Consider the following 24,689-nt stretch of genomic DNA (forward strand, 5'->3'; position numbering starts at 1 on the left):
TGGGTTCGCGATTGGTCCCCCGAACTGCGACCTGTAAGCAAGAACCCTTTGCCAAGGAATCAGATCCATAAGCTCACAGGTCGTTGGCGAAGAAGACAGGCTTAGCAGCATGCTTGTTGACGCGAAGGCTCAGCTGGTCGGGTCGAGAGTAATGGCCGACAATGTCCAAGTTCTGCTTCGCCTTGTACTTCTCCTCAAGGTTGATATCAGCGTAGAGAATACCCTCCTCGTTAGGGGCGAGAGGCTTGACAAGCTCCTCTCCGAAAGGCGAGAAGATCATACTGAAGCCACCGCCAGACTTCTTGGTATAGTCATAGCCATCAACGTTGGCCTTCTTATGGTTCTCCTCAGTCATGATCTGACTTGCCAGGAGAACGAAGCAGGCTCCTTCCATGGAGACGACGTGAGAGAAGGCCTTGCAGCATTCGGGGGTGATGTGGTATGGCCACTCGGGGACGTTCTGGGGGAAGATGGACGGCCAGCTGGAGACGTGGATATCAACGTCCTGAGAGTATTCGTAGTAGCGGAGAAGTGTTTGGGTGTGCTCCCAGCAGTTAAGACCAGCAACCCTTCCGAACTTGGTGTCAGCGACGTTAGTCAGAGACTCGCCCTGTCCGTCACCGTAGATAGCACGCTCAACATGTGTAGGCTTGATCTTGCGACGGTGAAGCACAATAGTGCCGGTCTCGTCAATGAAAGACTTTTGCCGTTAGTATGCCGAAAGTCTCACTTGGTAGCACAACTCACCTGTGCGATGTAAAGAGTTCCCCTGTATCTCTCACTATATCCAAGGACTACAAAGACGCCTGCCTCTCGGACAGCAGCTCGGATCTGGTCCATCTCAGGTGACTCTCTCTCCATAGAGTTCTTGAAGTACTCATTGATCCATGGTGCGTTCTCGGTAGGCGAGTTGGCCCAGATGCTCCTAGAAATGAATAAGCTGATCTGCCCATGTTTCGCAAGTCTCCTACTTACCATGGATATCCAGGAATGAAGACTTCAGGGAAGCCAATGACATTGGCACCTTCCTTTGCTGCCTCTTGGATGAGGCCGATGGACTTGTTGACACCGCCCTGGAGATCGTTCCAGACGGGCTCGGCTTGGATGGCGGCGACCTTGAGAGACTTGGACATCTTGATAGATTGTTGTTGGGTTGGGGTTGTGGATTTGTGTTGGTTGTTATTTTGCTGATGCTTGTGTTGGACTGAGAAGGATGATGAGATGACGAATCTGAGGGCGATTTGCTCTTTACTTATAGTCGCGAGACTGATATTCATCGTATGGTAAACATACGATGATGTTTCCTATCTCAGCATCTATCTATCCTTTGGTGGGGTTTGTTTTGAGGGGTCTATCCGGATATCAGATTACCTGATGATCATCAAGGTCGGGTGATTGATTCCCGGATAAATCCCCCTCCTTGACCCCAGATACCCCAGATACGCCAAACTTAATCTCCGCACGCCGGATTTATGATATCCGCAATCCTACAATAGGGTACACTTAATGCACGATGGCTTACGTGGCCACGTGTCAGACCTCGCTCATATCAGAAGCAGGATAATCAATATCCAAGAACTGCATTAAGCTATATAGACAAACTGGTATTACCGAAAACGAGCCCTCATTAAAGTCCCAAACTAAACAAAAAAGTCCAGAGATGACTCCCCAAAACACTGATCATACGTCCAAGACTCAAAGATATCGTCCAACGAATAAACATGCTCAAAGCTACTCTCTGTGCCCTCATGGAAAACCACCAGATCATCCATTTCATACCGTTCAAATTGTCGTCGACTCTCTTCATTGATCTCTTGTGCGAGACCATGTGCCCAAATGTCAATCTCCCATTCTCGTGCTAGCGACAAGATTGCTCGAATAGACCGGTTGGCCCAGTTCCAGTTCACATTCATCTCATAGAGGGATTTGACACATATATAGAGACACCTCATGGCCTCGCTTCTGCCGTGGTTTCCTGTTGATTTAATGTGAAGAAGATGGATGATTGATGCAGTGAAGGCTGGGTGGACTGCTGAGACAGGTATATTTCGCTAGACTGTGTCAGTTTGCTGGGGTAGTTAAGGTGAAAGGAGCACATACGATTGTGTAATTCTTCCTAAATATCTGTAGAATCCTCGCCATCTTGACGGCTGACTCCCTGCAGGACTTTGAGTGAATATCTCCACCCTCTGGATCATAGGCGATGGCGTTCTTGCCAGGGTTGAGAAGTTGAAAGAATGGTCGGTGCAGCAATAGTATTGCATGGTGATATTGCAAACTAGTGAATAGTCATTAGTGAGACACCTTTACAGGATCCATAGTTACTCACTGAAACTGATAGACATATGGTGGAGAACATTGAAGACTGGAACTTGAGATTTTCAAACTCTTCGGCAACCGGTCAAAGAGCCCGACAGCTTGTAGATGAGCTTTCATAACTCGATCTTCTCTTTCTTTGTCAGTCCACGCGTATCTCTGGGCATATCTGTATCGTGTCAGTGGCCATCCCTTGTCAGTTAAGTATAGATTTCTCACAGTTGGTCGATGACCTCAGAGGTAGCGAGCAGAAGCTCACAAGTATACATCGAATTCTCCAGAATGTGGCTAGTCGGAAATGGAGCGGAGATTCCATACTGTAAGTCAGATAAGAGTGGGCTATGTTGGACCAGTCCTTTTGGTTTGGTCGTTGTGATGTTGTACTCTTGGATACTCGCTGGCCGACCCATGCCAAGACAATAGAATCTGTTCTGAATGTCAGTATTCACAATCCGTCCGTGCTCTTCAGTTGACGTACTTGTCTAAGACATATACACCCCAGAAAGTGACGTTCCTAGCTTCTACATCATCATCGGATACCAAGCCTTTGGAAGCGTATGGCGAACAGTCGCAATGAAGGCCCAAGTTCATGGCCATTCTTGTCGCCATACCAATATACATGAATCCGAGACCCTCATTGTCAATAGTCGCCCAGTACAGGCCCAGAAGTGCTGTTGCTTGAACTGTAGATGTCGTTGGAGCTTCGCATTCGTAATGAAGCATGGTCTTGGCTTGAGCGGCAAATGCTTCACCAGCCGTGTTGGCGTCATCGGGGTCAGTTCGAAGCTCTAATCTCGGAGAATACCGCGACGACATGGCCAAAATAGCCGCCATGAGCGAAGGCGTGCAGTATCGGCCATTCTTCTCGATGTACAAATCCCGGACGAAGAGCTCTCTTGGGACGATATACTGCCAAGAGTTCTGCCATCGCCAGAAGATCTCCAGTAGGTGGTCGCGCATCTCATCAGAAGGTGTGATGAAGTCAGGCATGTTGTTGGCGGCCTCTATGCCGCGATTTCTGGCCTGAATCGATGATGGAACCTTGATAGCGTGGTTGTGGATGATGGAAAAATTGCTGGATGCACCAAAATAGCGCAACTCTCCAATCTCACCAAGAGTGAAGCAGCCGAGGGCATTCGCGAGATCATCCATGTCTTCTTCGCTTGTGGTACTATTTGGGTCCGGTTGAGAAGCTTGGGTACTGCTTACGAAGGCCACCTCCTCATGGTCACAGTTACTGCTGCCCTTTGCAGAGTCTGGTGTCCCAGGGTCACCATTGCGCTGGGCGAGTTGTTTCTCCAAGCTTGCGACGCGCGCTTCCAACGCGTTGATATATGCATTTGTATGTCGTCTGTCCACATACGTTAGTGTCATTTCTGTCATAATGCTGTCGTGTTGACCTACTTTCTGTTGCTCTCAGCCTGGGTATACTCGCAGGTCTGTTGGCGGTCGTAGCATGCGCTGCATCTTGGCTGACTGCCGTCGCACTGCGTATAGCTCGAGTCAGCTACTGTCACATAGGTAGATTGAGGCCATGCAACGTCACCCGTTCGTATTGAGGCTCAAATCGTGCAGGGAGGGGAGCGTTACCTTTGTCCTCTTGACCCGACACCCGTTACAGGCTACGGAAGCCCGCTTCCTGGGGTTAGGTGGGGCAGAATAGACAGCCGTCGTAGACATGATCAAATGCGTGATTCAGAGACTTGAATTCTTAATGCGTGATCGTGTGAGAAGACAAGGAGCCGCGGCGATGAAATCTGGGGTAATAATTGCAAATTCTCCACTGTCGTTGCTGCCCAGGCCCAGGGCAACGGAAAGGTTTAATGAATCCGAGGCGAAGAAGCTATTCCAAAAGCATGATAGCTTATCTGTAACCCTCTCGGAACGATTGGCATGCTAGAGTCCGAGCTTCACTGCTAAAGCTGATAAAGCTAGATTGGCGGTGTCACTAGTCCTGACCTGGGAAGCATCGTCAAAAGCCGTGATAAATGCATCCCATCGAACGGTCTCGATGTCGTTAGATGAATGGAGGCTTTATTGTCGAGATAGCATTGGGTTACGCAACCTGAACGGCACCTGCACGACTGTCGATCCGCCCGTGGTTCATATCATCAGGGTTCATGAATTGAGCCTCCCTCCTGCGGGTCAGTGTAGGGCAGTAGACTAGACATTCAATCCACATACCAGTCCTGCCAGCCAGACTGTGAACGCAAAGTGTGCTTGGAAGTATCAAATGCTACGCTTGACTCTTTGGAATCAAATCTATTTTATTATGTACAAGAGATAAGATAAAGGACAGAAGATAGGCAATTGCATGTATCTTGAGTTTGCTATCACTTGTGTCTGCCGACATGTTGAATGTGCCCCCCCGCATCTCCCTGCGTTAGCGTCAGGGTATTTGATATCCGGACCGAACACGCCAATCAAGTTGCACCTGTTTCAACACTGACTGGTTGGTTTTCCGACCCCTTTTCTGTTTATCAACAAGGGTTCTTCCAGGTTTCATTGACTTATCAGAACTCGGGGTCTTGTATCTACAGTGTGTAGCTGAACCAACGCCAAAAAGGAGACGAAATGATGATTTCGATGACGTATGACACCTGAGCACAAAGCCCCAATTCGTGGGACAGACGAACCAATCAGCACCTGCAGCTTGCCAATTTCGATGCTACATCCAAATAGGAAATTCATAACTCCGCCGAGTTCGCCTTGACCTCTACCCACTTTTGCCTGTCGCAAAAGGCCCTCACAAGCGAAAATGGTAGCCTCTCGGATAACAGACTTTAACATGCCGACGTTGGAGACAAGGACATGTCTTCCCAGCCGAATGGTTTTATGACATCAAGCAGCCTGCCAAGGAGGCAACCTCGGCGCAGTAAGGGGTGCCTGACGTGCCGCAAACGCAGGGTCAAATGCGGTATGTCGTTATCGCGCAGGGATTCTGTTCACGGCTGATGACCATAGATGAACAACGACCAACGTGTGAGAGGTGCAATAAAGGCTTTCATCCATGCCAATACGATGACAAGCTTGTATTTGTGAATCACATACGTGATGCTGCAAAAACTGTCCGACCTCAAGGTCTCAAGCCTCAGAGTCCCAATGCCTTGACCCAAAGGGAGGATGTCAAGCACATACCTGCCTCAATCGACTTGCAGGGCTTTAAAAATGAAGTAGTCATATCATTCTTCGTCAAAAACCTATTCGTCTGGATCAAGTCATCCCTCGAAGACGAATCGCCAATCCTCAATATTTTCTCTGGCAAGGCAGACTCAACAGCAGGCATGTCAGGTTTATGCGTTGCAGAAGCCTTCTTCTCGACTACGCACTCCATACCTGAAATGAAGTTCCATGCTTCTGAACTGTACGGAAGAGCGGTCCAAAAGCTGAAAACCGATCTTGGAACGAAGACGGAAACCTCGAGGTCTCTGCCTCATGCCACAATATGGAGTGCACTGTTCCTTGGTGTATATGAGATGATATCTTCTGATTCCATGTCAAACTGGCTACAGCACTGCCATGGAGTTGCGGCACTGGTATGAAACTCTCGTAACATGCTGATTGGCTTTTGCTAACTCTGGAAGACGGAAATGACGGGACCTTATGGTTTTCAGATGGATGCGGCAAAGGCCATTCTGCAAATCAACAGATCATTCATAGTAAGTTATTTTTTACTTTAAAACTGACCCGTCACTAACGCCTTTCAGTCTATCGGCGCTATGGCCAACCGAAAACGCACCTTTTTGGAACAGGATGAGTGGAAGCATATACCATGGGCATTGCAACCCATGTCCAAGACGATTGGGGATTACCTACAAGACATTCTATGTGACATCCCTGGCATGATGGAAGACGTCGATCATCTCTTCAATACGAATGATTGCCAGGTGTCTGCAAATTTCATAAGTCAAAAGCTGCAGGGTTCTTTTGAGCAACTCAACTCTTTACGAATATCGTGGAACTTCATGCATCCTCATAGTTGCTGGAGACAAAAGACGGTGCGCGAATTCTCAGAAATTTACCATGGTACAGTCGAGCAAGTCCTATGGTTCTCTGACCTAGAAACGGCCATTGAATTTGTCTACTTCAACACAACTCACTTGATACTGCATTCAATATTGGGGCAGTTGATGTCCTTGCCAGACACCTGTTGCGTCTTCGATGCAGGCATGTCTCCCGACGATAACCAATTTCTAGAGGCATCTGAACTCGTGTTCTGGAACCATGAGGATCGGTACCGGAACGCACAGGCGATATGCCAATGCGTTGATTATATGTTGCAGAACGAAGGCGGTGCATCAGGAGCGTTCAATCTGCTATTCCCACTGAAAGTCGCTTATAATCACCTCAGCGGTTTTCCAATCATGCAAAAATGGGTTGCAGGAGTTATGGAAAAGATATCTACCACGAAAGGACTTTTCATCGCGGCGCAGATTCTAGAGAAATATTGAGAGCTGCGTTGCTTGGTCTGCGCCCTAGACTGTACCCACACTCACCATCAGCGCCGCTAGCAGAAGGCGAGGCTGGAGACTCACCAGTGAAAGGGCCGTTATAACGATGGAACATAATAATAGGCGTCCACTGGTAATTTGTGCCGGCTATTCCGGATCATCATGAGAAAACGGGATGCTCATCTTCGGTGGCGGGACCGGATCGCGAGGTGCTGTCTAGCGCGGTTCCGCCGAAGCTGACGGATCGTCATCTCGGACTACTCTTTCGGGAACTTGAGCGCGAGGTGAATTGTTAGTCCAGCTCAAACACGGTACTGCCACTGATTGAAGAGATTATCGAATTACGAGCGCAGTTGCAGTAAGACTATTATAAAAAGTGCCTTCTCGCAGTCTCAATCAAGTCTATCAAATCACCAAAGTGTTCTCTTTCATTGCCATCATGCAGCTCAAGACTTTGACATTACTTTTCGCGGCTCAAACTGTCGTTGCCAGCCAGGTAAAATGGACAGGGTAGGCTCAGCATGGCGATCAAATTAAGGGCCACGCGGCTAACATTGGCAGTGTCAACTTATTTGGACTCGCCAACGATGTCAATATCCTTGGATCAGCTTACAACCCCTTCCTCGACCTGTCCTGCAAACCGAGTTATCACAGCTATCCATACATCAATACGGTTGACGACTACAAGTCATGGCATGACAAAGGCTTCAACCTTTTTCGAATTGCTATGGCTTGGCAGCATGTTCAGACATCGCTCGGCGGCAGCCTGAATGAGACCAACATGGAAGCTGTTGACAAGCTGGTCAAGGCCATTACGGATGATGGCGGTCAAGCCATTCTCGATATTGTAAATTTACAAGGTTCCCTCGCTCCGTTGCACGTACACTGACTTTTCTAGCACAACTATGCACGTTGGTATTGCGCCGTGATTGGCCAACCTGAAGTCTCATTCCTCAACCCCAACATAACCGTCACCAATGATCACTTTGCCGATCTCTGGACAAGACTTGCCCAGAGGTACAAATCCAACCCCAGAGTCATCTTCCAACTCATGAATGAACGTATGTTAAACTACAAGCACTCCCTAGTCCATTACCTAATCTCTGCAGTTAAACTGACAAAGTTCCTCAGCTCATGATCTTGACATTGCGAAGTGGGGTGCCACCAACCAGGCTGCAATCATTGCAATCCGAAACGTCACCGATAAACAGAAAATCCTGGTCTCAGGGACACAGTTCGCTCGCCTCGTTGACTGGGAAGCTTTCTCTCAACCAGGTATCGGCCCTGGTCTCATTCAAGACCCCGCCAACAACACTCTCTACGACTTCCACCAGTACTTTGACGATATCGCTGGCGCATATGGTCTCTGCGAGCCCTGGGGTGGTTTCGTCAAGAGGTTTGAAGAAGTCACTCGCATCCTCCGCCGCAATGGATTTCGAGGAATGATCACTGAGTTTGGAGGAGGACCTTTCCCTCAATGTGCCGACACAATTCAGTCTATGCTGGCATTTCTCGATCGCAACAGTGATGTCTGGTATGGGTGGACTGCTTGGGGTAGCTTCAATGAGGGCTCGGACTTGTACCTGAGTTTGGACAAGAACTCAACTTACAATCTCATCACGAGGACACTGGAGAAGTTCGTCCCGATGTAGGATTGGATAGCCGTGGGACCTGTCACCTAAGAGGCTGGCTCAGGGTGACAAGATGCTGAGAGCCTGAGAACAGAGAATCTTATTCTATAATTATTTACATGGTTGAAGTTAAACTAAGTTTGAATCAGAAAGAGTCAAGGAGCATTATTATTCAACTTTGCCAGTTTAGAAGGAAGACAATGCGCATTTTCTAGGAAGACGCCACTTCATTTCTCTGGCTTCTGGCCATATACCACATATCTACGCAAAGTTAGCTCAGCGCATTGCCGATATGATTACTTGACTTACATAGGCCAGTAAGAATGAATAGTTTTGTCTTTCATTTCGCGGCGAACCTTGGCGAGTAACACATCCAGCTCCTCTTTGCTCCAGCCAAGGACTCGGGTATAGACAGCAGAACTAAGACCTTCAAGGCCAGAGCTAATGTTTTCGAGATTCCAAGCACCTAGTTTCCCGCGGTTAGTAAGTTCGTAGACTTAGGAAACTGGAGCAAGGACTGATGCTTACCAAGCTCTTTGTGTCTCTTGTCTCTCGGCCAAGTATTCTGAGGCCATTTGAACACGACCTGGTGGACATTTTGAAAGCCCTGGGCTTCGAGCTGTTCTTTATACTTATTCGCCCCGTCGAATGGCCTTCCGATCATTTTTGTGCCGTCTAACAATTTGGTGACCCATTCATGAATTGCCGAGTCCTTTGTGAGAGTTCCGTCATCGCTCGTGATGGGGTAAATATCTGCCAGTTCAATCCAGCCGCCGGGATTGAGATTGTCATAGGCCTTGGCGAAGAAGCCGGGCCAGTCAGCGATAGATGCAGTCATCATGCGACTGTAGATGAAATCGAACTTGACATGAAATGTCCACGGCTCTTCAATATCGTCGACCTGAAAGCTCAAGTTCGGAGGAACGAAAGGGCTCTGGATGGGACTGAGGTCAATTCCGATGACTGAAGCGCTAGGATGCTCATCGGCGAAGTCCATGGCCCAGAGTCCAGTGCCTGTCCCAACGTCGAGAACATTGTGTAATTGACGACCTTCGCGACCGGCGGGCGATAAATAGAGCTTGTCATCAAAAGTGAGAAGGAAAAGATGATGCTGCAAATCAAGCCTATCCTGCTCCTGTTCGTCGTTGGGAATCACATACTGCCCGTCCTTGTACGCGTGATACGTGCGGCCGTTCTCTTGGCGATACTTTAGAATGCTCGAGGTGATTGACGAAGTGGAGCTCCCTTCAATTGAACCAAGAGAGTCAGTGTCGCTAGTAGTATCAGTGTCGGCCTCATCGACTTCTAGCGCCACGGGATCGGCAGTCGAGATAGGATCAGCCATTATGGATATGTCAACAGTAATAATAATATGTGAGGGATAAAATTGTATGTCGTAATTGGAACGTGAGGGGCACGCACTTCACATGCTGGTTCGGCTAATTGTCTTGCAGAACCAACAGACCAGGGTATCCAACAAGGGTGCTGCAAGTTTGATTGATCGCTTCTCCAGCGCGACTATTCTACAATATTCAGTGCTCAGAACGTGAAGACTTTACTAATACCCTCTGCGAAATTCTTGGCAAGAGCTTTGTGAATAGCGACACCGGCATGATAGGTATCGGTCCAGAGGCAGTCATTTCCACCATAGCAAGTCGCATCCTTGGCCCCATACTCTTTGAAGTTCTTGACTGCGGTGTCAAAAGTAGGTTTCGTGTCAAATACGGTCACCTCAATACCCGAGCTAGACTTTGAAAAGGTAGCAGCGCGCTCGGTCAGAGCCTTGTTATAGGCAATGATGTCTGCACGAAGCGTCTTGAGGTCTGATCCAGACTGTCCGATCATAGCCGGGATTTGGTCTGCGAAAGCTGGTATGATATTAGCTTAGGCCAGAGAATAGGGAGAAGCGGCGTACGAGGAACAGTGAGGAGGGCGAACTTCTTCAATCCAGCCTCGGACAGCGTCTTCAAAAGCTCGAAATACCGATCCATAGTTTTCTCAACTGGCGCTGCTGATTTCTTCCAGAAAGGTTCACCGAGATCATTGATACCGATCCATACGGCCACAAGAGTATCTGCAGAACTGATTTTGTCCGCGACATACTCTTTGTACTGGGCCACCTGGTCATCAACGCAGTACTGTGCATATGTCGAGACGATTTCTTTATCAACGGTAGCGCCAGTGACAGCAAAGTCGTAAGTCAGAATAGTAGAAGTGTTCAGCACACTAGTTAATTGCCCAACCCAGTTCAATCCATTTGCCGTTGTCTGTCCTGGTAGAGCGGGATTTCCGAGAGGGCTACCAGCGCTAGGCAAGTCGCCTCCAGGCCAGAAGCCAACAGTCGAGTATGAATCGCCACTGGGAGTTGTAAGAACGACAGCTTCAACAGTTAGACAAATAGATAACTTACAAGACAATTAGGTTCTTAGAACTACCAGTAGCTCTGGACAGAACAGGCGTAGCTCTCGCCTGGGACAGTCCAGCTGCCAGACTCAAAAGATGAAGAAACGACCTCATTTTATAAGTATAATACAACGAACAGAACGAATTAAGAAGGGGAAACAAAACAAAGAAGTTTCCAAACATGAGAATGGCGCTTTAACCTTTAAACTGATCATCATGACCCGCAGAATCCCTGCCAAGATGTTGCATCCGGAAAATTGGTGACGTTTCAAAATACAGCGTCCGATTGGTGGAAATAGCATAGTAATTGGAGCGACGAGGAGTACGCGTATCTCGGGTTTGAAGTGCGTTCAAGGTCAGAGGAATATAAGACTTAAGTATGAACCTATGTAGCAATATTCTTTAAGAATAATTCTATTCATGGTCGGCCGAAAATATGGTGACGAACGTGGAAAGCGCAGCAATACGAATTCGTCTTACTGACCATCATAGCCTGCCAGTTGTACAGACCTCACTAGCAACAACTGATCACAGCACGAGTTATTTCCAGTTTGCCTTGTGAGGAGTACTTATATTCATCACCCAAATTTTGGGAGCCAGAATGAACCCAATTTCTAAGGGAAAAAATCTAGCACGTTAGGAATGACGATAGGAAGATGAGATGACTATGACACTTCGATAAGAGTTGGAGTCGAGAGAGCTAGCCGAATTCGAAACGGAGTTGACCAACCGGGCGAAGGGGAGTATTTTTTTGGGGTAGGTTGGAGATATCGGGGCAACATTGAGATGCGCAAATGTGGCGAACGTGAAGGCAAGAGGCGAACAACAGATATAAACTGAACCATTCAATTTTTTTGTCTTATCTCGTTTTGACTTGACTGACTTGATTGAAAACGTCCCTTCCTCGGCTCGATCCTTATCAATCTACCTCGGCAGTCTTTGCCGACCCACAATCACGACTTTTCCTTGTGGGCCTTGAACTAATTTACAATCACATGGCACCGAGAATGTCTCCTGATTTTCATGTCTAATATCCTTTAACATTTCTATTTTTTCTCTTTATAGTCATTCATTCCTTCTTTCCTGTCATAATCCTGTATCTACAACCTTGGAATTATATTCTAAACCCCGTATACCCTTTGTTGATCTTATATCCCATCGTGCAAATTTCTTTCTTTATTGTATCCACCAAGCCTTTTCGAGATGACCAGTATCGATAAGCCACTACCACAAACCCAGGCCTCAAGACCTGGTGACTTCGAAGCTGTCAGAAAGTCTATCATTGATCTCCTCCGCCAGCCTGACTACGACGATGGAAGTGCCGGCCCTGTTCTTGTGCGCCTAGCCTGGTAAGTCTTCAACAAACCTGACAAACATCAGTTCATGATTAACGTAGTCTACAGGCACTCTTCTGGTACATATGACGTAACAACAGATACCGGAGGTTCAAATGGCGCTGGCATGCGCTATGAGGCTGAGGGTGGCGATCCCGCCAACGCCGGCCTTCAGAATGCTCGCCTCTTCCTAGAGCCCCTCAAGCGTCTTCACCCATGGATCACATACTCTGACCTATGGACACTTGCCGGTGTAACGGCTATTCGAGCCATGGGCGGTCCAGAAATCGATTGGCTTCCGGGGCGAACCGACTTTACAGATGACAGCAAGATTCCACCTCGCGGCCGTCTTCCTGACGCGGCTCAAGGAGCAGACCATATCCGAGACATCTTCTACCGCATGGGATTTAACGACCGGGAGATCGTAGCGCTCAGTGGCGCGCACAGTCTTGGAAGATGCCATACGGAAAACTCGGGATTCGAGGGCAAATGGGTCAACAATCCGACACGATTCTCAAATCAATATTTCCGCCTCCTGCTGTCCGAAAAGTGGACTGAGAAGACAGTCCCCGAATCCGGTGTTACCCAGTTCTCTTCTGTTGACCCTGACACAGAAGAGGAGTTAATGATGCTCCCAACCGATATGGCTTTGACGACAGACCCCGAGTTCTCCAAGTACGTGCGTCTTTATGCTGAAGACAAGGAGCTGTTCTTCAACGACTTCAAAGCAGCATTCGCCAAGCTGCTGGAGCTGGGAATAGCAAGAGATGCGGAAGGCAACATCACGAACAGCGATAATGAGAAGGGTGGATATAGAAGCGCACCGAAGAAGAGCGATTCGGTCTCAGCACATGCAGAGTTCGGACAAGGGGCCAAGACAAATGGTTGCCCTGTTATGCACGCCAGGGCAAAGCTCTGATGTGTTGTATGTTAATTTATACCCGTATAGACTATAGATGGGGAAGAAGATACACAAGTATAATTAGATGGCTATAGATCGGATTCTTTATTACTATCTCAACTTGGAATTTATTTTACTACATAAAGTCTATCGATTCTGAATACTCCGCATGGGTAATAATACTTCTGATGCATCCCACTTTCCACGCTATACGTATGGCCGATATGTGTTTAGACATCTTTGTCACCGTGATTTGATCTCTCAGAAACGAATTTCGGAAGCAAAGAAGGAATGAAAAGCAAGTCAAGTACTTACCACGAGGCATACATCAACGAATTCTATTGGCCTGCGCCCATCTGCAATGTATCCCACTCCCCAATCTGTAAACGTCGCCGCTAGCGATGCACGTTAGCTGTCGGAATACATCTTGGCAGTCTGGCGTGCATCATACGAGGTTCCCTGCATGGCAGGCCTCAATTTCTTTGGCGATTCCAAGTGGCTGGCTTACGACAGGAAAGCTTCATTCGTTCCAATATCACAGGCTAGACAGCCGTATTCCATTTCAAATCACTCTATTTCCTTCCCTCAAGCAAAGGTGGGGCTTTCATGTACATCCTGACATATTCTGTCTCTTAGCAAACGGTACCATTCGTAGTCGGACTTGGCTTTACTTTGCTCCTCCATCGTCCGTCCAACTTCGAGACCATTTTCGTAATTGACAAGTTCTTTTTCAAGCTCTCCGCCTTCTTGGTCTTCAAAAGATACCCTATGGTGAAAAGAATCGTCACGGCCACGACAGACGCTACCGCCCACCACTTCAGCGACTCCCCAAGCCCAATCAGTGGATCCATGTTCATTGACAACAGTGCAGCCACTAAGCTCGGCGGTATGAAGAACGATGCCAGTATGGTGAGTTTGGATGTGTTGCTCGCATCAGTCAGGCTGATAGTCGAGTTGACAACCGTGCTGAGACGGTCGATCCGTGTTTCGTAGTCCTCTAGGCGTTTCTTGATAATCTCCAAATCATCTTTGTAAACCTTGAAAGACTTGGCAATTTCCTTTTCTTCATCATCCATGACTTGACTCATGGTTGCTTGAAGCATATCCCGTGCTTGGGGTACCCATCGCCGCCAGAAGTGGAGCTTCCTAAGACTTTGCTTCTGATGGTCTGTACCGCCAGACTCGGGGAAGAATGATGGGTTTACGATTCCCCAGTCGATTTGGTTGAGACGGGCGTTGAGATAGTCAGCGAACGTCAGCCACTCGCCGCATACCAAGTGTAACAAGCACTGAATCGGAATGGAAAGTTGTTGATTTGCACTGTCTGTGAGCTGCGCGAAGTTGGTGGTCTTCTGGGCCCAGAAAATGTAGTCTTCGAACCAACTCATTGGGTTTTCAGCATCCTTGGATCGCAGAGATGGCGGTATCTGAAGGTCGCGCACTGCGTCCGGAGGGGTAGTGTTGGTACCGAACGCCGGGAGTTCGTCCCAGTTGGGATATCCTCGCCAAAGAGGATACCCGGCTTTAGGAGTTGGTTCAAGTAAAAGAACACCTGATTTTCGAAAATAGTCAGCCCGGAGTCCTGACTCGAGTCAGTGTGCTCACCTATAGTCGATTCTGGATTCAGCCAGAACGTGGCACGACTGCGCATATGTCCAACCTTTGCATCAACTCTTGCATCCACCGGGCCCTTATCTTGAGAAGATTCACCTGCAAGCCTTTCCCATATAGTAGGATCTGGATCCTTGTCCCAGAAGATTTGGTTCTTATCCGCATCAAGGCGTCGCATAACATTAAACTCATTGACTTGTCTTTTTGCCTCCGTCAGTTGGCTTTGATTCTCAAAGTATCGAGAGCGAATTAAGCGAAGCTGGAACCACGTCTGCCGTTTTGCATCAACATGGAGTATTGACGGCTCACGCCATCGATCTCGGATGTTATTCCAGACATAGTCGGTAATATGAGCGCGGAAGAATCGTGGATCGATCGCTAGCTCAGATCCAAGGGTTTCGATCACGTCTCGTGAAAGATCCTCCACGACAAATAAGCTGAACTTGACTCCTGTTTCGTGCTTTCTCGCCTTTTCAAGGGCCTCTCTGAGATCTCCATGCGTACGAAGGTAACTGGTTGGGCTTTGCTGTGCCTGTCCATCGTCTTTGAACCTCAGTAATGCGACATTCATCTTCATGGCCCTTTCTCGTTGTTGGTTTTCTCTCTCTTGATTATAAGATCAGTGTCTAAATACTTAAGACATGTCTCCACTCACTTTTTGAATCACGAGGATATGTATAGCGCCGTTGCTCGTTATTCTCCTTTTCCTCACCAGGGAAGATGCACCAGCGCGTAGGCACAGTCCCAACTTCCATAAAATCATGTAGAAGCTCGAGCTGCGGCCATCTCTTTGATAGACTCTTAACGTACTTCAAGTAGGGCCCTCGCTCCTTAGGTCTATGACATTTCAGTGCTGTTTGGTCTCTGATATGAAGTGTTACTCACCCCTCCCAATTATCATCCCCAAGGCGAGTTCTAACATCGTCCTTCTTATCATCCTGGTATGCGTCGCCAAGCTGTGAGTCGTGTAATCGCATTTTGGGCAATAACTTAAAGATGAAGTGCTCAAGCTTTGGTGTCTTGAGTCAGTATCCTCTGGCCGAACTTGGGCCTTTTCTACTTCGTATTACCCATGGGGTATTTGTAATTCACGAAACAAGGCTCTTGTCACCGCAAAATGGCAAGGCGAAAACATAACAATGGCTGCTGGCTGCTGGCTACTGTGATTGGCGTGGTTAATGAGCAAGCGCCAGCTTCACTGCGCCCAAATACGACATGTCTCATTTCCTCCGAACTTCACATATGCCGTGTAACCGACCCGCCGAATGCAGGCTACTTGAACCATTGCGATCCGAGTCTCGTTTCTTCTCACAAATCAACACAGGCAATAAATGTCCATGCTTATTGTTCTGAACTGTTATTTTCAGCGAGCTTCTCCTAGATAGCTAAATTCCAAGACTGTTAACAAGTCTGATTTTTCGGCACTCCTTGGGTCATGATATGACATCAAATTCTTCAGCTTATGCACGTTGGTCAAGGATCTTCGGAGAAGCGGGCTCAGCCGTCCCAAAGTTTCAGCCCGGCAGGGTTGCGAGTGGACCAACTAAAGACGAAAATGCATGATTACGGGGCATATGCACCTTTCAGGCAGCAATTCCAACAATCCATTGTTTCCCAAAACTCGGAGCCTGATTCGGTACGTACTCTCCATTCGGAAACAAAGCAATACTGCTCTGGAATTTCACCTTTCTATACCAGCACTACTGTAGCCTCCGAAGCCTTGTCCAAAATCACGTCTCCTTCAGTTCTGTTACTGTAAAATCGAGACCGAGTCCAGAAAACGCCAATACCGAGTCTCATCATACCCTTCTCTTGGTCACCCTCTTCACCATCGGATGCGGGTGTGAGAAGCAATGTAAAATATTCCTTTTGAGGCACTTCCATGACAAAGAGGCACGAGACAGTCGGCATTTCAGGCCCATCAGGAATTTTGCTGTCCAAAAACGCCTCGCCAAAGATTTCGTCACTCCCCGGAGCTGCAAGAACGTGGTGCCGAGAGTCCTGTGTAACAGAGCGCGCTCCCAATGTTACCTGGATCATCTTTCCTTTGATTGTCAAGCGGGCAACTTTCAGAGGTGATGCCAGCGGAGTTCCTTTCCACTGCAAATCACTCTGTAAAAGCTCGATCATAGAGGCTGTGGGGGTCGTGTGTACATAGCCCTTGATCCCGCCTTTCACGGACATCCAGGACCATGATGGGATGCTTCCTGGCTCGCGTGTCACCCCGCGCATTTTGGCTTCCCACACAAGTCCGTTTGCGAGATCCTCTTCCCAAAGACCTGCAAGGTATGTATAACCAGTCAGCTTCATGAACATATCTGTCAGTCCAGCAATGGCATTCCATTTATCGCTTTGGTAAGTGAGATCACGACTTGAGTAATTCGTCACCATCCGATACCAATGTCGCAGATAATTCTTCCCATCCTCTCCAGGACCTTGATGCACAATATCGGCCCACTGAATCAGACCACCATCAAAATCTCGCGATCCATCGATAAGTCCATCCTCCGTGGCGTAGCGACTAGGACATTTCCAGAGCCACTGCTCCTTACCGAAGCAGACAATCCTCGATGCCAACACGCCCTCTTGAAGTGTCCAGCCTCTGGTGTTCAAAGGCTCGGACATCCTATCAAGCTCCCTGTGCGTCTCCATCCGAACACTCACAGTCTCTCCGTGGATCTTGACGCATTCGGCGCCTTGGAACGGAAGAAGAAGACCCATCTCTGGGGTATCAGATGAAGTAGCTGCCAGTGTAAGATGTGCATTCGTATAAACAGATCCCATCTTGACTGACTCGGCTTCCCAGTCTTCACAAGAGTCTTGAATAATGCATAAGCCGTCGATCCAAAGATATCGGATTCCTAGGTAAAGCGTAGCAAGGACAGTCTCCCTTTGCGTCAAATGTAAGTCGAAGAATTCGATTCCTTCTTTGTGCTTCTCGAGATTTTCGCTTGTCGTTTTGAAATGGAGTTCTGGGTTGGCGCCCCAGCAGTAGCTCAGAGCTGTGTAAGTCCCAGTCTCTCCCTCCTCTGTCTCTCGTAGTTTAATCTTGATGTCTTTAGGATCCGTTGGAATATCCACACTTCCAGTCAGGTCCAACACGCGCGTTGGAAGCCTGGCTTCCTTGGTATTAGGAAGAGACTTGATGCAGTGTTCGTGAGTTTCACATTCCTTCAACCATATCTTCAGTGTATCTTGCCGCTTGAAAGGTTCTGACGCATCCAGTTCGTCGTGAGGGATCCAGAATCTCCGAGTAGCAAGACTTCCTATTGAACACGTTAGACCCACGTTCTAGACTAGTGCTGAAAGCATACCTAGACGTGATGGCGAAGATATAGTTAGAGGTACTCCACCATTTGTATAAAGTTGTCTGCTTCCCACCCAGCCAACTGCCATGATGTACTTCTCATGTTTGGTCAGCTCGACCGTGACAGGCATCGAGAAGTTGTTCTCGTCGCACAACTCCGGGTTGCCTCGCTGAAATTCAGCTAGCACTGAGGTGGCACCTCGCTGTATGCTAACTTCCAGCCATTTGCAAGTCGAGCACGTTTCACCCGAATTGATCAAGTGCATGACATTGGGCTGATGCTGTATGAGTTGTGGTGGGTCTGGATGAAGCATAAGTTGACAGTATTTGCAAACTCCATCTGCCGTTGGGCTCGTAAACCCCCAATCATCGGGCGTAGCGGGGGGTCCAGGAACTGGTTCAGCTCTGAGGTTCTGAATGTCACTCCCTCGGAGGCCGAAAATAGCGGCTTCCTCGGGTGACTTGTTGCTAAAGACTAGCATCGTCTTTGGTGGTTCTGATTCTTCGGAAGCCATGATTGCAAACTTGGCAGCGGAAGAGGAACTGCCGATAGTTGCATGTCGTCAAATGCGAAGATATAGAGGGGTTGAGGCGGTGTAGTCACGTGAGGTAAGCACATCCCCAGACAAGTCGTCCTTAATGTGGATTTTAACCTGTTACTGCCTGGGTTAGGCTGAAGAGAGCCTTGGCAATCATATAGAAGAGGTAGGACTTTAGTAAAGTTGAGCAAACAGATCTGGCAAAGGTTGTGGTCGAGAAATACGAATCGAGTCTAGTGGAGACGCTACCCTATACCTTTCCATTCAATCCCAAACTGCCGACTCTTGAGAGAACATCCCGTTTCTACTTTTCAGCATTTCAGTTTCAATGGTCGCGTATCTCAATCAGAAAACTGCATAATTTGTTCCATGTATAACTGTTTGTGTTTAATGAAGGAATGCCACTTTATTCTAGTTTGCTACTGACTACAGAAATGTCGATAGTGCATTTGAATCTGGGTACTTATTTATTGAATATTTAGATAAGGTCGAATCTTGCCAATGTATGGTTTCGTATGCTAATTAATTGACAACTGCATAAGACAAAAAGATTCAAGATCAATCTCAAAGCCTTGAGGAAATGTAGTCATGATGACGGGGCTGTAAAAGGCTTGAGTTCCGTGGAATGTTGCTGACTGATTACCGCGCGGCACAATGGTGCGATGTCAGTCCCAGTAGTAGCATCCAACTAAGATCTGAGGTCATCTGGACTATTAACCGCGCGGGAACATATAAGCTATCGCTTCAACGTAGGGATGATTGTTGATGTGTAATTGCTTATTAGTCTGACATGGGTGTAACTGTCAGCACATCACGGAGAATTGCCAAAGTACGATGCACGTTAAATATGTGCCGGAGAGCAAGCCCTCACACTAAATACAGGCCTGTCAATAATGTCTACCATGTTTATTAGTGCCCTTCTCAATTTCTTGGCCAACGCCTTTCACTTCATCACCTGCGGCATCTTTCTTGAACCGTCACTGGGCCCAAAGACCATGTCTCAGAAACCAAAGCACATCGTCACAATAGGCGGCTCTTTCGCCTCTGTCAGGACAGCCCACAAATTCCTCCAAGGAATGCAGAATAAAAATGCAGGACCTTACAAGGTGACAATGATCTCTCGCGATTCTCACTTCTTCTGGAATCTTGCCACGCCCCGCGCCATCATCCCAGGAACTATCCCCGATGATAAACTCTTCCAAGCTATTGCACCTGGGTTCGCTAAATATGGCGACAAGTTTGAGTTGATTGTTGGTACAGCTACTGGTATTGATATCAGCAATAAACAGGTCAAGGTTTATAAAGCAGGGCAGGAGACTTTGATTAGTTATGATTATCTCCTCATTGGTACCGGATCTTCGACCAAAGCTGAATCCCCTTTCAAGTCCAGGGGATCAACTGATGCGACGAGGGACTATGTTCATGCGTATCAGAAGCGTGTTGGAGAAGCTCAGTCCATTATTGTTGCAGGTGCAGGGCCAACTGGGGTAGAGGTTGCAGGAGAGTTGGCGGACTACTATGGCAACAAGAAGGAGATTACCTTGGTAAGAAAACCATCAACTCAAGACGAAATCAAGCTGACGACGTGTATAGATCAATGCTGGTCCAAGCGTTCTCGATAACCGCCCCGACAGCGTCTCCAAGTCCGCACATAGTCAAATGGAGAAGCTCGGCGTCAAGATCAGACTCAACACCAAAGTCAATGAGTCCATTACGCTTCCTAATGGCAAGCAAAAAGTCACTTTCTCCGATGGAAAGACAGCAGTCACAGACCTCGTCATTCCAACATTCGGAGTAGTTCCCAACTCATCCTTCATCCCGCCTGACCTTCTTGACGCGCACGGCTATATCAAGGTCAATCAATATCTCGCCATCGAAGGTCGAGAGGATGTCTTTGCAATTGGCGATGTGTCTAATCTCGAAGCACCGCAGTTCTGGTTCGTGAACACACAGGCTGGTCATATGGCCAAGAATTTGGTGCAGATAATGCTTGGAAAACCTATGATTCCATACAAAGCTTCGACAACTGGTATGTTATTCCTGACTTATGATGGCACACAATGCTAACGTTCGCAGCAATGGGAGGAATTCAGATCGGCAGGTCTGGCGTAGGCCATTATGGAAATTGGCGCATCCCAGGTTTTATGGTCCATGCGATCCGGAAGACGTTGTTTGTTGAGCAATTGCCCAAGATGATTGACAATGGCAACTGATGCCCCTTTGATATTTGCTTTTGTATCGATTGTATGGAGGTTGGATGTCTTGGAATGACGTGGAAGCCGGAGTTTAGCGTCCGGGTGAGGCTAATCTCAGCAATATCACTGGCCCTGATTTTCTTATCTTAGCTGCGAAGCTTAGCATTTAGGTTCCACCAAATTCCCTGTACGTCATCGATCGTCCCAACCTTGTTCCTGGAATAAAACAGGCCAAGACTGCAACCTCGTGAGTCTGTTCTCTACCTAATAATTCCTCCATTATTGATTTTCGCGATGCATTACAGTCTGCGTGCCATTGCGGCTGCAGCTTTACCTGCAATTGTTGTCGCTTCTGTTATTCAGCAGCCAATTGACAGCTTTGATCATACTCAAGGCTATCAATTCGATCCTCTTCTGCACCTCCCAGGAATATCGCCTTATTTCGATGCTGTAGGCTTTGGATTGTCGCATGCTGCACCTGAAGGATGTACCGTTACAGCTGCGTCGTATCTCATCCGACACGCTGCGATTTACGCTAACGACGCCGAGTATGAGGACTACATCAAGCCGTTCCTGTACAAGCTCGAAAAGCATCGCGGTGACTTCTCAGGACCACTGGAATTTCTGAACAAATGGTACTCACCAATTGAAGAGAATCATCTTGAAGATATCACGCCCTCAGGCAAGGTCGACGCGAAGAAAGTCGGCCAGCATCTCGTGAAGCGCTACCGACACCTAGCGTCATCAGTAAAGCGCGTCATCGCTGATACGAAAGACAGAACCTACGACACAGCCAAGGCATTTCTCCAAGCGTTCCCCGAAGACGGAAATATCGAAATTACGCGCTTTGACAAGAAGGAATTGAACAACGGCACGCGTGCTCTTCTCCCTCACAAGGCCTGCTCCAAATTCTCCAAATCTCCTGGTACGGAACAACAGCAGCAGTTTGTCAAGAATTACGCAAGTGGCGTAGCTAAACGTTTACGCCCGTATACGCCCGACGATTACGAGCTTGATCCCTACGATGTTTTCGCACTTCAATCAATTTGTGGCTATGAATCTGCAATTCGAGGAAAGAAATCTCCAATTTGTGGATTGTTCTCTGACGCCGAGTGGCTCTCTTATGAATATGCTTGGGATATGAAATATGCTCACATGGTCGGGCCTTTCAATCCCCTGTCTAATTACCTCGGTTTCCCATGGCTACACTCACAGTCTAAGCTTTTCACCAAAATCGATGAAAACTCGGAATTGATTGGCGATGAATCATCAGGATGGCCCAAGGAGCAACGCCTATTTTTCTACTTCACTCATCGGGAAGTCCCTCCATTCGTCGCCACAGCTCTAGGAATATTCAACTCATCATCCCGCGAAGGATACGATGAATTTCCGACTACACACGTCAACCATGTCCGAGCTTGGAAAATGTCTGACCTCATCCCATTCCTGGGCCACGTTGGCATGGAGAAGATGACGTGTGAGAGACCAGTTGCTAAAGATGGCACGGCCGAGAAAGAGGAGTTTATCAGGTTCATTGCCAATACCGCGCCCCGACCCTTGCCTTTGTGTCAGAATGGACCCGGGGCAAGTTGTCCATTCAAGGAGTTTAAGAACATTGTTAGCGCGGGGATGGAGAAATATGGTGACTTTGATGGCGTTTGTGAGAATAAACAAGAGAAGGATGATGAGTTGTAATGCGACAGCACTGCGGTAAAACAGAACAGATTGTACAATAGTAATAACTTCCGCCGGTTACATGCTTTCTATGTGAATTTGACCTTGATAACCCGGATCCAGTTGTTATTGGTAAAACCTATCGTCAACGTCTCGCCAGATTCATCCAGATGCGGGTACGCTATTCCAGCATACACCAGGCCTCCATCGATGGGCTCATCTTTGTAAATCTCTTTGCCTTCTGTCCAAGGACCTTCAGGACTTGGCGCAGTCTTCAAAAACACCGTACCAGCTTTTGTAAGTCAGTCAGTGATGCATTCACCACCGTAGAAGAGTGAACTTACAAAGATCAAGATGAACGTAGAAATACGTCTGAAAGTGGTTGTTATACACAATCTGCCCCTGTCCAACACCCCACATAACCGCTGTCTCACAATTGAACGTGGTGAGAACTTCGCTCTTCCATCCTTCTTGTCTACCCCACCAATACTCATATTTATCGAGATCGAAGGCATCCTTTGCGGGGACCCGAGCCATGTAGATGTACAGTTTATCAGGGAAGTCGGTGATTGGGTTTGGTGGGTTTCCGAGGATGTAGATGTATTCGCTGTTGACATCGCGGTAGGTTGCGACATCGCCATACTTGGGCACCTCATCACCATTCCACCAGATGCCATTCTCGCCATAGCGATCGGTAATATGCGGGACGTCGTCGATGAGCTCAACTTTGGCTATTCCAGCGCCCTTATAATGCTCATCATCATTCTATAGAGCTTTAGGTCAACAAGATATCGTTTAGGGGCTGGTACAACTTACAACGAGGTAATAAAGAGCACCGGTCGCAGTATCGGGATCAACCTCCACGATTCCCGTTCCTCCAAAGCCAAAGGTATTAGTCTCGCCCCAGTCCTCATTAAACGGCATGAACTGCTTCTGGTGAGGCACCGGCTCATCATCATTGAGATGCAGGTCCTCAACAACAAGAGGATCATCCGTCAGAGCAGAAACAGCATTTCTGACCATGCCGTGAAATCCCTCATTGTCTTCTGCGGGATCAGTGACACCTGAATCGCACCATAGTACATCACCATAAACAGCGTACCATTTCCCTCCAAGTTGACCTGTAAAGCCAAGATCGCGACGACTCGCCGTGTTGCTGGACTTTTGGGTGCCAAGAAATTCAACCTGAATATCACCGATAGGATTCTCCCCCTCCGGCTGTGTATTGTCGACAGTCATTATAACTGAAAGATAATGCTTATACAGGATATTTCCCAGTATAAAAAATAAAAGCGTCTGACAATAGCGATCTTTTATCTTGACGTGTCTCTTCATGGTAAACTTAGCATTTCCATCTTCAAAGAGGGGGTCCAACCATTACCGAGGCTCATGTGCAAATGCCAATGCATGATCGGCACGGAGTATCCGATCAAAACCTGTCTTGAGATGTTGCAGGATTGAGGCGCATATAAATGCCAAGTTTCAACGATCTTCAATCTAGCTTATTAGGGTAGATACAGCATAGTGCCAAAAGTGAAGCTCCGATAAGATAGGCGAGGCGAGCTTTTTTTGCTTTTTGGTTTTGACGATGATGAAACGGCCCGGCTGCCGGGAGTGGCGCCGCGGCCCGCTAAAACAAGCTTGCAGCGTCATCTAAGGAACCATAGAAAACAACTTTACTGAGGGAGTTTGTTGTTATCAGATGAACTTAATCGTACATGCATATGTCTGCAAGTTTCTGACTGTAACCTTTAATAAAAATTAGCTCGTTGATAACGTTTGAAGTGTATTACTGGCCTACTCAGTGCCACTCGGCGCAAAAACTGGACCGTCGCCTCCAAAATCCACTTCAACGGCGATGAGACCCAATTATCCAATTACTTTTATGTAATTCTGGAGGAAGAACTCTCCCGGCTCGGCGGTACTCGGTCATGCAAAGATTTAGATCTGAATCGCCATCATGTAACGCTCTCACGATCCCCGATTGATTTTCTGAAAGAAAGGGTCTCTGTGTTATGGAATCTGGGGTAGTGCAGCTGCACAGTCTACCATCAGCATCAACATTATAGGGCTGATCTTCCTGCACTCAAAACGTGGAAAACTCTCTTTACTGCAGGTACAAGATTACCGATGGGTCCTCAAGGAAACTAGTTCTCATTATCCCCATCAATAGCCCCCTTTAGTATGGTTTCACTGGTGATCGAGCCGGGGAGGGACGAGTTAATCGAGCACGCAATCGCACGCAATATCCTTAGAGACATATAATACAATTGATGAACCGCTTATTCTGAAAACTTCAAGCCTTTTCTCACTTCTTGCCTGTTGGC

General features: G+C 47.7%; 10 protein-coding genes across 10 annotated transcripts; 4 read left to right on the plus strand and 6 right to left on the minus strand.

Annotated features, from left to right (window-relative positions):
- Positions 1-73: 73 nt before the first annotated feature.
- On the minus strand, positions 74-3,699 carry FTJAE_3973 (pathway-specific regulatory nit-4; the record flags this gene model as incomplete). Its single annotated transcript, XM_037350328.1, has 8 exons — positions 74-700; positions 748-925; positions 976-1,266; positions 1,687-2,051; positions 2,101-2,278; positions 2,330-2,485; positions 2,536-2,742; positions 2,795-3,699. The coding sequence occupies 8 exons, from the start codon at positions 3,697-3,699 to the stop codon at positions 74-76; spliced, it is 2,907 nt and encodes a 968-aa protein (XP_037208891.1).
- A 1,581-nt stretch (positions 3,700-5,280) lies between these two features.
- Positions 5,281-6,767, plus strand: FTJAE_3974 (thiamine biosynthesis regulatory; the record flags this gene model as incomplete). Its single annotated transcript, XM_037350329.1, has 4 exons — positions 5,281-5,298; positions 5,346-5,852; positions 5,901-5,975; positions 6,024-6,767. 4 exons carry the CDS (start codon positions 5,281-5,283, stop codon positions 6,765-6,767), a joined length of 1,344 nt encoding a protein of 447 aa, XP_037208892.1.
- A 439-nt stretch (positions 6,768-7,206) lies between these two features.
- Positions 7,207-8,419, plus strand: FTJAE_3975 (cellulase (glycosyl hydrolase family 5) domain protein; the record flags this gene model as incomplete). The annotated part of the gene is made up of 4 exons (XM_037350330.1): positions 7,207-7,277; positions 7,329-7,614; positions 7,666-7,828; positions 7,899-8,419. 4 exons carry the CDS (start codon positions 7,207-7,209, stop codon positions 8,417-8,419), a joined length of 1,041 nt encoding a protein of 346 aa, XP_037208893.1.
- A 206-nt stretch (positions 8,420-8,625) lies between these two features.
- On the minus strand, positions 8,626-9,743 carry FTJAE_3976 (methyltransferase; the record flags this gene model as incomplete). Its single annotated transcript, XM_037350331.1, has 3 exons — positions 8,626-8,659; positions 8,708-8,864; positions 8,927-9,743. 3 exons carry the CDS (start codon positions 9,741-9,743, stop codon positions 8,626-8,628), a joined length of 1,008 nt encoding a protein of 335 aa, XP_037208894.1.
- A 194-nt stretch (positions 9,744-9,937) lies between these two features.
- On the minus strand, positions 9,938-10,915 carry FTJAE_3977 (GDSL-like lipase acylhydrolase; the record flags this gene model as incomplete). The annotated part of the gene is made up of 3 exons (XM_037350332.1): positions 9,938-10,266; positions 10,314-10,756; positions 10,809-10,915. The coding sequence occupies 3 exons, from the start codon at positions 10,913-10,915 to the stop codon at positions 9,938-9,940; spliced, it is 879 nt and encodes a 292-aa protein (XP_037208895.1).
- Positions 10,916-12,004: 1,089 nt separating this feature from the next.
- Positions 12,005-13,054, plus strand: FTJAE_3978 (heme-binding peroxidase; the record flags this gene model as incomplete). The annotated part of the gene is made up of 2 exons (XM_037350333.1): positions 12,005-12,150; positions 12,205-13,054. The coding sequence occupies 2 exons, from the start codon at positions 12,005-12,007 to the stop codon at positions 13,052-13,054; spliced, it is 996 nt and encodes a 331-aa protein (XP_037208896.1).
- A 614-nt stretch (positions 13,055-13,668) lies between these two features.
- Positions 13,669-15,624, minus strand: FTJAE_3979 (uncharacterized protein; the record flags this gene model as incomplete). Its single annotated transcript, XM_037350334.1, has 4 exons — positions 13,669-14,588; positions 14,642-15,253; positions 15,303-15,484; positions 15,533-15,624. 4 exons carry the CDS (start codon positions 15,622-15,624, stop codon positions 13,669-13,671), a joined length of 1,806 nt encoding a protein of 601 aa, XP_037208897.1.
- A 712-nt stretch (positions 15,625-16,336) lies between these two features.
- Positions 16,337-18,469, minus strand: FTJAE_3980 (tol; the record flags this gene model as incomplete). The annotated part of the gene is made up of 2 exons (XM_037350336.1): positions 16,337-17,913; positions 17,962-18,469. 2 exons carry the CDS (start codon positions 18,467-18,469, stop codon positions 16,337-16,339), a joined length of 2,085 nt encoding a protein of 694 aa, XP_037208898.1.
- A 926-nt stretch (positions 18,470-19,395) lies between these two features.
- FTJAE_3981 (acid phosphatase) lies at positions 19,396-22,383 on the plus strand (the record flags this gene model as incomplete). Its single annotated transcript, XM_037350337.1, has 5 exons — positions 19,396-20,037; positions 20,087-20,522; positions 20,570-20,601; positions 20,859-20,935; positions 20,994-22,383. The coding sequence occupies 5 exons, from the start codon at positions 19,396-19,398 to the stop codon at positions 22,381-22,383; spliced, it is 2,577 nt and encodes an 858-aa protein (XP_037208899.1).
- Positions 22,384-22,451: 68 nt separating this feature from the next.
- On the minus strand, positions 22,452-23,601 carry FTJAE_3982 (uncharacterized protein; the record flags this gene model as incomplete). The annotated part of the gene is made up of 3 exons (XM_037350338.1): positions 22,452-22,654; positions 22,707-23,127; positions 23,179-23,601. The coding sequence occupies 3 exons, from the start codon at positions 23,599-23,601 to the stop codon at positions 22,452-22,454; spliced, it is 1,047 nt and encodes a 348-aa protein (XP_037208900.1).
- Between the last annotated feature and the right edge of the window lie 1,088 nt (positions 23,602-24,689).

The sequence above is a fragment of the Fusarium tjaetaba genome (assembly GCF_013396195.1).
Source record: "Fusarium tjaetaba strain NRRL 66243 chromosome Unknown NRRL66243_c0000075, whole genome shotgun sequence".
NCBI lineage: Eukaryota > Fungi > Ascomycota > Sordariomycetes > Hypocreales > Nectriaceae > Fusarium > Fusarium tjaetaba.